Source organism: Dendropsophus ebraccatus, chromosome 14 (genome assembly GCF_027789765.1).
Source record: "Dendropsophus ebraccatus isolate aDenEbr1 chromosome 14, aDenEbr1.pat, whole genome shotgun sequence".
Lineage (NCBI taxonomy): Eukaryota > Metazoa > Chordata > Amphibia > Anura > Hylidae > Dendropsophus > Dendropsophus ebraccatus.
In genome coordinates, this window is record NC_091467.1 from 4,440,046 (window position 1) to 4,450,704 (window position 10,659).

Consider the following 10,659-nt stretch of genomic DNA (forward strand, 5'->3'; position numbering starts at 1 on the left):
TTCTTAACCCCTTCAAGTCCACAATCTGTGTGTGTGTATATATATATATATATATATATATATATATGTGTATGTTGCTGGACTGAAGGGCCTTTAAATGTGTGGGGGACCGCTCCATTGTGAGCGCTCCCGCATACCTTAGTGTTGTTGTTGTCGGAGCTAATGACAGCCAACCATCATCACGCAGCTTCCTGTCATTAACCCCCTTAAACTCTAAGAGGCATAGCAGTTGGGGTGTTTAAGGTAGTCAGTGCCCGGACAAGCACCTGTCCTTGACTGATCGGGCCCCCCCGCCCATCACTTGTATCGGCAGGATCTTCGATCCTTCCATAGTCTGCTCTCAGGCCGATAATCCTGATGAATGCTATGGCAGTATATGTCAGTATTTGCAGTGAGAGCATATATAAGTGCCCTATGGGATTTATATATGCAATATAGAATGTGTAACAAAAAAATAGTTTTAAAACCTATTTAAAAAGTAACCCAAATTAACATTACCCCCTTTTCCCATTATACAAATTTAAAATATTAAAAAATAAACACATTACATTTCAGAATTGTCCAATCTATTAAAATATAACACGGCGAACGGCGTAAATGAAAAGTTGTGAAAATAACCAGGATTGCTGATTTTTTTTTTTTTTTCTTAAATTAAAAAAATCTATTTTTCCTATACCAATAAAAACTAGAGATAATGGCGCAAAAAACACCCACCAACCAGTTCTGTAAGTGTAAAAGTAAAAGCGCTATGGCTCTTAGAAGGCGAGGAGGAACATTGCTTCAATTTGACCTCCACTCCATATTGGGTGCAGAACAACAAAATGCATTGCCAGGATCCCCCCTAAATATATGCAATGCCTCGCTAGCCCCCTCCCCCAGTAAATGGAATGCATTGCTAGCCACCCCCACAGGCAGACTTCAGCACTAGTGTATTGGCTGATGGGGCGGATTAGTACAAGTATTACTTGGCACTGAGCTTCTGTCAGGATACAAGAATCTCCAATGATCGCGGCTCCCTGACCACTCTTATAATCATCGGGGTCTTCTGGCTGAAATATATTTTGAATCGGTGCCAAAAGTCCAGGACCTACCTCCAGATTTCAGCATGGATTTTCTGCATGTTTGCTGTGGATTAGACTGGAGTTAGATCCTGTTGGACAGGCAATTGTTATCCACATGGTTTGCAGGCAAAATCCACATGAAAAACAGTGGACCAGGATTATGGCCTGCAACTTCTAATGTTCTCTCCCATCTTCCTATATCCCCTCTCTAGATATCCTTCCTTGCAGGCAGTAACTGTAGCCTGTAGTTTATGTAACACCTTGACCTATGGTATAGTGAGATATACACAGTGTGACTGCTGCTTGCAGTTCTTGGCTTCTGTGTGAGCAGATGCTGTTGCCATGCTGATATGGTTAAATGCCTCGGCAGCACTGTACTGTATTTGGTTATGCTTGAAAACAAAGACTCAATCTGCAGCTCTGGGGCCCCAATCCCAAATGTGTACTGTAGTCCTCCCTTACCTGCGAATACCCTCCCCCGGGAGACCATTGGCTCTCACCGGGCACTACAACTGCTTTCTCTGTACCCCCCTCCAGCTCTGTCACTGCACATGAAAGCCTAGTGTGTGTGAGTAGTAACTTTCTGTTGTAGTCTACTGACCCACTCTTTAAGGCTCGTTTACACAGAGTAAAACTGACAGAATCCCACCAGCCTCCATGTCATACAGGCAGTATATGGGAGGGCTCGCGCGCCTCCTCTCTCTGCTCTGGAGAATTGACTTGCAGTATGACACGGAGGCTGGCAGGGTTCCGCCAGTTTTACTCCGTGTGAACTAGCCCTTACTGTTTACTTCTAGGGATTGTAGGAATTGCTATTTCTGTGACTTATTTTTCCCGTATCACCCTATCACTGCACCCCTGGACAGGCCCACCTCTTAGGGCCCTTTTACACCAACAGGTATCTGACCAATTTATCTGACAGATTTTTGACGCCTAATCCAGGAACGGACTATAAACAGAAAACAGGTCATAAAGGAAAGACTGAGATTTCTCCCCTTTTCAAATCCATTCCTGGCTTTGGCTTAAAAAAATCTGTCAGATAAATTGGTCAGAAATCTGTTGGTGTAATAGGGCCCTTACTGCCATTGGACAGGAAACAGGATCCCTGCATCCGCAGTTCTGTTTCCTGGGCTTTGTGAGCAAGAGGTAGGAGGTGAATATTTCCACCTCTCCCAGGATCTAACTGTGGTCGTAAGTTAGTCCAGGCCTATACAGAGGCTTTTACCTTGACGTGTCTAACCTCAGAAATGGATGGAGGCCCATGTAGTTCTGGTGATGGTAATCCTCAGGGCCTGCCTGATCTCCAGAAGTGACCCCACACTGCAGAGATCTGTCATCTTCCTATTTTTTTGTTATCCCCCTCAAAATGTATACTAGTTTAATGTGTGATTTATTTATTTTTAGCTTACTATATGTAACCTCTTTCTTTTTATTCCTCTAGGCGGTAATAATGTTCCAGCTTCCAGTAAATAATTTGGGCAGTTTACGAAAAGCCAGGAAGACGGTGAAGAAGATCTTGGGTGATATTGGCCTGGAGTACTGCAAAGACCATGTAGACGTGAGTGTTATTGGGGTGGAAGTCCTAGTAAATGTTCCTTTGGGTTTTTAGTGTTTAAGGCCCAGTTCACACTGAACAAAAACTCCGTGCTCAGTGTCTTGCAGTGAGTGTATGAGAGGTTGACATGCCACTTCTTTGAGCAGAGAGGGGAGGACGCGCGCGCGCCCTCTTATTCACTCACTGCAGGACACTAAGCATGGCAGAGGGCTCTGCCATGTAACTCCGCCCCTTTTGCTCAGTGTGAACTGGGCCTTATAGTTGCAGGAACACATGTCCACAGTAAGGCCCAATGTATACAACTGCCCTTTGTATTCTGTAGATTTAGCTGCAGTTTTTGGCACAAAGTTGTCCCTACCCTTCTGTGGGGCTAATGTGTCACTACCACCAACATGTTGCCTTTTTCTTTTCTTTTTTTCCTTTACCATTGTGGGTTACAAAACTTTTTGCAGAAAATGCTACATTGTAGAAGTGGTAATGTGATGAAGTTTGGACACTGATTTCAGCACACATTATACATGACAATTCTGCTAAAAAAGTGTTTTCTGGGCCATCAATGTCCCATCCTGAGCGGCATAAAGTGCAGAGTTTAACATTTACATCATGCAGCATCATGGAGAGCTTGATTGTACTCTAGGACGTTTCAGAAGAGAAATGTATCTTACAAAAGTGTGTATCTGGCTGATCCAAGACTTTTCCCCAAGTAAAGATTAAAGGACAAGTGCCATGAAAAACTTTTTCCCAGTAATTGAAGCACATTACAAAGTTATATAACTCTGTAATATGCTTCAATCACCTATCTGCCTCCCTTCCCTGTCTTTTCCCCCCTCCACCCCCCACCAGGAAGTGTCCTGACTCACACAGACCTGATTACTGTCGTCACCGTCACCAGGCAGCTCCTTCTTGTGAGGATGAGTCATCAGCAGGAGGGCTGCTCTAGGTCCTGGTACACCAGCCTCCCCTTCCCCCTCCTTGTCAGGTGACTCTGCTTCCTCAGCTCATCTTCTCTAGTGACATGACTCCTTCACTGAGTCCAGGGCAGCAGGAGAGAGCGGGTATGAGGGGAGGGGGGAGCTGCCTATGGGCCGGAGTCAGTCAGAGGGAAGATAAGCAAGTGACATGTGACAAGTGATGGCTTGCAGTTGTTCAGCCAATGGGAGCTGAGCAAGCCTGTCACCTGACAAGGCAGGGGAGGGGGGAGGCTGTTGTAACAGGAGAAGGAGCTGAGAGAAGAGCTTGGTGACGGTGACGACAGTAATCAGGTCTGTGTGAGTCAGGACACTTCCTGGTGGGGGGTGGAGGGGGGAAAAGACAGGGAAGGGAGGCAGATAGATGATTGAAGCAAATTACAGAGTTATATAACTTTGTAATGTGCTTCAATTACTGGGAAAAAGTTTTTCATGGCACTTGTCCTAAAGAGGTATTCTGCACAGAATTAACTTTAAATATGTTGCTGCTCTGGTGGAGAGCATAACATAAGCAGCCCATCACTCCATGCTTCCCCAGTGTGTTCACCTACATCATCATCGCTCCCCGGCTGAATCATTCCGCCTCTATTTCAGAGACTGTCTGGCAGCAACAGCTTCCTCATCCAATCATTGACTGAGACAGGCAGGCTGTCACTACCAGACCAATCAGTCTTGGTATGGGAGGTGAGGTAATTCAGCCAGGGACCAAACATAATGTAGGAGGACATCAGGGAAGTGCTGTAAGAATTGGCTGTTTATGTTGTGCTTCTGGGCAGCACCACATTAAAGGAGAAGTCTGGCGAAAATTTTTAGTAAAGTATTGTATTGCCCTGGAAAAGTTATACAAATCCCCAATATACAATTATTACGGGAAATGCACATAAAGTGCTTTTTTCACTGCACTTACTACTGCATCAAGGCTTCACTGCATGGATAGCATGATGATGTCACTTCCTGGATAGCATGGTGATGTCACGACCCGACTTCCAGACCTGTGCGGGCTGTGGCTGCTGGAGAGGAAGATGGCAGGGGGACACAGGGCACTGGAGGGACACTGAGCATCTCTCTGCCATTATCCTCTCCAGCAGCCACAGCCCGCACAGCTCTTTGAGTCGGGTCATGACATCACCATGTTATCCAGGAAGTGACATCACCATGTTATCCAGGAAGTGACATCACCATGTTATCCAGGAAGTGACATCACCATGTTATCCAGGAAGTGACATCACCATGTTATCCAGGAAGTGACATCACCATGTTATCCAGGAAGTGACATCACCATGTTATCCAGGAAGTGACATCACCATGTTATCCAGGAAGTGAAGCCTTGATGCAGTAGTGCAGAGGGGAAAAAAGCACTTTATGTGCATTTTCCGTTATAAGTGTATATTGGGGATTTGTATAACTTTTCGGGGGCCTTGCAATACTTTAATAAAAAATTTTGCTGGACTTTTCCTTTAAAAGTTAATTTTGAGCAGAATACCTGAGTTGTGAAAAGCAAAAACTGTTAAGATTAAAGGGGTGATCCAAAGAGCGGAAGAGGTCCTACTTGTTCTGCTCCCCAATGCTTACTTCCTCCCTGGTTAGTCTTTGAGGTATATTTTCCTAAATGACAGGGTTGGGTGCATATTGTGAGCATCGTGGCTTTGCCTGTGCATGATGTTCAATAGCTGCTCGATGTTGCTTCTCCCTAGACAACCCCTTTAACTGAATAATAAGAACCAAATGGGGCACAACTCCATATCTGAAGGGACTGAATGTCTAATGTATGGTTTTGTTCGTGTCTCACACACGGCCTTCTTTTCTTGTTTTATGCAGGAATTTAAGCAGTTTGAGCCCAATGACTTCTATGTTAAAAACACGTCATGGGACGATGTCGGACTGTGGGACCCCTCACTCACTAAAAATCAGGTAGGTTTTGCATTTTCTGATGGGTGACAAATTAACAGTAAGACCCCTGTGTCTGTGTTTGTTTTTTTTGCATGGTCTTGTATGATAAAATCCTTTAACTTTGTAACATGGAGAATTTATTACTGCATATGTGGCACTTTGCAGTAGAAAAGTTGCAAATTAAAGTGCACGCATAATATGTAAATGTTCTGTCTTCCTGACACTTAGAGAAAAGGGGTGGGATTTAATGGGATCTGTGTGGGCAAGTGTAGACATATATCCACACCTGTATGAGCGTGGCTTTTCTAAATATATTTCCTACGCCATTTTTAAACCTACTGTACCTTAAAGTGTATGTCCACCATTGGTCTTCCGCCCTTACCACAAAGGTTGGTGCAAGGAGACGCAGCTGGTGCTGGGCAGGGCAGTTGGCAAGGCAACCACCTGATGCCCAGCAGAAGACACTTACTGGCAGGATGTGTGTAGATGTAAAAGAGGTTAAAGGAGAAGTCCCATGAAATAAAAAGCAGGATGGCATGGGATGCAGGAACATAACAAGAAAAGTATACTTGCCTATCCTCCTGCCGTGTAGCACCACTTCCAGGTCCAGCTGACAGCCGCTGGCCTGTGGCAACGCATGTACCCAACTGATTGCCTGCTGAGCCAAGCGGTGACTGGGGTGGGACACTGCTGCAGTCACTCACTGGCTGAGCGGGCAATAAATCATCTGGGCCGTGACATTGAAGCTGGAAGAGCCGAGTACTTTCATTGGACTTCTCAAGTTTTCTCTTTATGTTGCTCATCTCAGCGATTGACCTGGGGCATTTTTCTGTTGTGTTGCTGAAATTTTTTACGCTTTTCTTTCAGGACTACAGAACAAAACAGTTCTGCTGCAGCCAGTGTCCGTTCTCATCAAAGTTCTTCTCTGCTTACAAAAGTCACTTTCGAAACGTCCACAACGAAGACTTTGAGAACCGGATCCTTCTGAACTGTCCGTACTGTACTTACAATGGAGACAGAAAGACATTGGAAATGCACATCAAGGTGTTCCATGCACCAAACAACCCTCAACCAAGCCCAGTCCTCAGCGCTTTTAAAGATAAGAACAAGCTGGATAGCCTTAAGCCTAAGCAGGCCGACAGTGTGGAGCAAGCAGTTTATTACTGTAAAAAGTGCACTTACAGGGATCCTCTCTATGAAGTGGTGAGAAAACACATTTACAGGGAACATTTCCAGCATGTTGCAGCACCATATGTTGCAAAGGGTGGTGAGAAATCATTGAATGGTGCCGTGCCTATAGGGGCAAGCCCAAGCAATGAAAGCAGCATTCATTGCAAGCGATGCCTGTTTATGCCGAAGACATATGAGACATTGGTTCAGCATGTAATTGAAGACCATGAGAGGATTGGCTACCAAGTAACAGCAATGATAGGACATACAAATGTGGTCGTTCCAAGATCCAAACCATTGATGCTGATAGCTCCAAAGCCTCAAGATAAAAAACCAATGGGCATTCCACAAAGAATGGGTCCAATGTCCCAAGGAAATGTCCGAACTCTTCCATCTCAACAAATGGTGAATAGACTTTCAATACCAAAGCCCTCAATGAATTCTAACATGATGTCCAATGTCCACATGCAGCAGAATAATTTTGGAGTAAAGGGAATGTCTTCAGGGTATCCTGTCGGGCAGCAGATGAGACTAGGAATGGGTGGTAATGCCTCTGTTAATATCCCCCAACAGTCCCAGTCCATGAAACAGATGCTTCCTGGTGGGAACATGAGAACTTACTCTCTTGGTAATGATCAAAGATCTCCGGCTCCTATAAGGTACTCTCTTCAGTCTGGAAACTCCAGTCTTGCAGGCGGCCATCTTAAACCAGCTTCCATGACTCCTACCCATGTCGCATCTCGAGGGCTGGTTCAGCCTGGTGCAAAGCCCACCACAGCTGCCGCAGCAGCCGCTGCAGCAGCGGCAGCCGCCAACTCCTCTTCCTCCACCCAAAAGTGGAAGATCTGTACAATTTGCAATGAGTTATTTCCAGAAAATGTCTACAGCATTCACTTTGAAAAGGAGCACAAGGCGGAAAAGGTTCCTGCAGTGGCAAACTACATAATGAAAATCCATAACTTCACAAGCAAATGTCTATACTGTAACCGATACTTGCCAACAGACACGTTGCTAAATCACATGCTAATCCATGGCCTTTCCTGTCCTTACTGTCGATCTACTTTCAATGACGTAGAGAAGATGGCAGCCCACATGAGAGTGGTTCATGCAGATGAAGAAATGGCGCCTAAAACGGATTCCACTTTAACGTTCGACTTGACATTACAGCAAGGAAGCCACACAAATATTCATTTGCTGGTCACTACATACAACCTGCGCGATGCTCCAGCTGAATCCGTAGCTTACCACGCACAGAACCAACCTGCTAATCCTCCTCCAAAAACTCAAACAAAGACAGTGGAAAAGCCTGTGGAGACGCCTGTCAAAAACTTGCCACAGACTGCTGTGCCGTATAAGAAAGACGTAGGCAAAACCCTATGTCCTCTCTGCTTTTCCATCTTAAAAGGTCCCATATCAGACGCCCTGGCCCATCATTTGAGGGAAAGGCATCAGGTCATCCAGACCGTCCATCCCGTAGAGAAAAAACTCACCTACAAATGCATCCATTGTCTAGGCGTGTATACCAGTAACATGACTGCTTCAACTATTACTCTGCACCTTGTACATTGCAGAGGAGTTGGTAAAACCCAGAATGGCCAAGAGAAGGGGGGTACCATAAAAATTAACCCAGGTCAAACTATCTCAATGAAACGTTCCACTGACTTTATGGATTTGACCCTTGCCAAGAAGAGGCGGCCAGACGATGACCCCGATGCCCCAATTATTTTAGATGATAAACCTGAAGAGCCAGTGGCCTTGGCCCTGGATCCCAGAGGCCATGAAGATGACTCCTATGAAGCTAGAAAGACATTCCTTACAAAATACTTCAACATGCAGCCCTATGCGAATAGGAGAGAAATTGAAAAGTTGGCGGCCAGCTTGTGGTTATGGAAGAATGATATAGCATCTCATTTCAGCAACAAAAGGAAAAAGTGCACTCGGGATTGTGAGAGATACAAGCTTAGTGTCTTACTCGGCTTCAACATGAGGGAGCTGAATAAGGTCAAACATGACATGGATTTTGGTGATGAGTGGAAGTTTGAGAACATAGATGAGAGTCAGGCCGCTCCTAATGCTAGTAAAACGGTGGACAAGAAAAAGCTGAATGAGTCCGCCTCCTCGGATTCATCTGAAAATGCCGCTGAGGACTCCAGCGAAAGCGTCATTGAGCAGTCTCCTGAGAAAGCTCTTAAATCCCCAAATTCAGAACAGAATGCAAGTCTTTCAGAGCCACCCGTAGAATTGCTAGAAAACCAAAATGCAGGCGCTCCGTCAAAGGCCAATGATATCTCTAGTGAAATCATTCTGGACAGCTCTGACAACGATGGAGAAGAGTCTGATGTCCCTGACCCAGAGGATGAGGTCAGACACACCAGCAGCAAACCTGTCCCGTCAGAGCTAGACTTGGAGGATAGTAAAGCAGAGGTGAAGCAGGACGTTCACATCAATGATTCCAACCACAGTAAAGATGCTGAAAATGGCCAAGAAAACGAGAAAGATCACTTAGTCGAGAGCGACGAGGAGGAAGCCAAATGCAAAATAAACTTCCATGACAAAGCTGAAGAATTCTGGTCTAAAGAGAAGTCGCTCTCAATACCCCCAGTGTCCGTAAAAGAGGAGAACTTGTCAGAGAAGCCAATGGAGTGGAAAACTAGCACAAATGACCGAGAAGACGGCGATCACTTTAACATGACTGTTACAGACAAAATGCACAACAGTCTAGCAGGAGTAGGACTCAGTAGCCAACAAGTATAGGTTGAGTTTTTAGGCCCCACCTGTCTTTACAGCCTCGTAGCTGATCTTTTCATTACAACAGGACTGGTAAGCTACCCCATAGAACTGTTACTTGTGGTAGGTCTCCTGCCTGGGACGACGTCAGACGCTGGATATCCACCCTTTGTTTCAATGGCTCGCTCCACTCTCCTGCGTTTGGCACATACCGATGTGACGAGCAACATTGGATGATACAAAATGCACGTTTTATCCGCATTTTTCCTTTGAGTTTCTCACGATATTCATGTTATTTTTCTATTTTTTTTCTCTTACAAAAAAAATGTAAAACAAAAAAAAAACACAACAAAAAACTTGATGCAGAGCGACCCTGGCAAACCTCACCCAGCGCAAGGTCCCCCCTTCCCCTGCAGGTTATTCAGAATTTTCTGGCTCACTGTGTATAGAATTTTTGGGATACAGTTTTTTTCCCCCGCTTCTCCCCATCATGAATTCATTCTGAATAGTGAAAATGTATATTTGTACAGTATTTTAGACTTCTTCAAAGTGACTGATGAAATTGTTCTTGTGCACCCACAATAGTTTTTTTTTTTTTTTTTAATTTAGTGACGGCCTGCTGTGTAATAACGCTGTATCTAGTTTACTTAGCGAAAGGCTTGAAACTGCTATAGTTAAACATAAAAAAAGAAAAAATATGAAAAAAACTTAATATGAATTTTGATGAACTTGGGTTTTTGCACATAATCTGTACAATCTGAATGGAGTCGGTCATATGAAATATATCTGGACTATTGTAATAGATACTTTGTTTGCTACCCCCAAACTATGAGCTGATGGAAACCCTGGTATCCTGGAAGAGAGGTAACTATATATGAACGTGTCCGTGGTGCTAGTGTGCTGCCGAGGCGACCATCCTGGGAGGCCGCGGCCCGGCCTGGGCTCCCGCTGATGGGAGAGGCTTCCTTACAATGGCCGCATGTTCTGGTGTTCACGCTCCTACCTAGGGAGATCCATTGCAAGAAATCTAAGAAACCACAAAATGTTTGCTAGACATATTCTGCTACCTTTCTAAAGGTAGAGCTCTGTATAATATGTATTGTGTTCAAAGTATCAAACAAGAGGAAACACAATGCCGTATTTTCGTTATTAGTATATTTAGTTGCCCACCTAGTGATGTTCATTTATTCCATCTAATATTTGGCACACTGTTGTAGTAGTATTTTGTGATCTTTCTTTCCCTTTGTATTCATTTAAGCATCTAAATAAAAAGCTGTATTGTGCTTAA

The 10,659-nt window shown here is 44.5% G+C and overlaps 1 protein-coding gene across 2 annotated transcripts in view; it reads left to right on the plus strand.

Moving 5' to 3' along the window:
* Positions 1 to 10,659, plus strand: part of ADNP (activity dependent neuroprotector homeobox) — a 30,946-nt gene extending 20,287 nt beyond the window's left edge. For both annotated transcript variants that reach the window (XM_069952451.1, XM_069952452.1), the window contains 3 exons: positions 2,503 to 2,619; positions 5,403 to 5,495; positions 6,342 to 10,659. In XM_069952451.1, the coding sequence (XP_069808552.1) occupies positions 2,512 to 2,619; positions 5,403 to 5,495; positions 6,342 to 9,398 (3,258 nt within the window). In that variant the 5' untranslated portion in view covers positions 2,503 to 2,511 and the 3' untranslated portion in view covers positions 9,399 to 10,659. The remainder of the gene's footprint in view (positions 1 to 2,502; positions 2,620 to 5,402; positions 5,496 to 6,341) is intronic.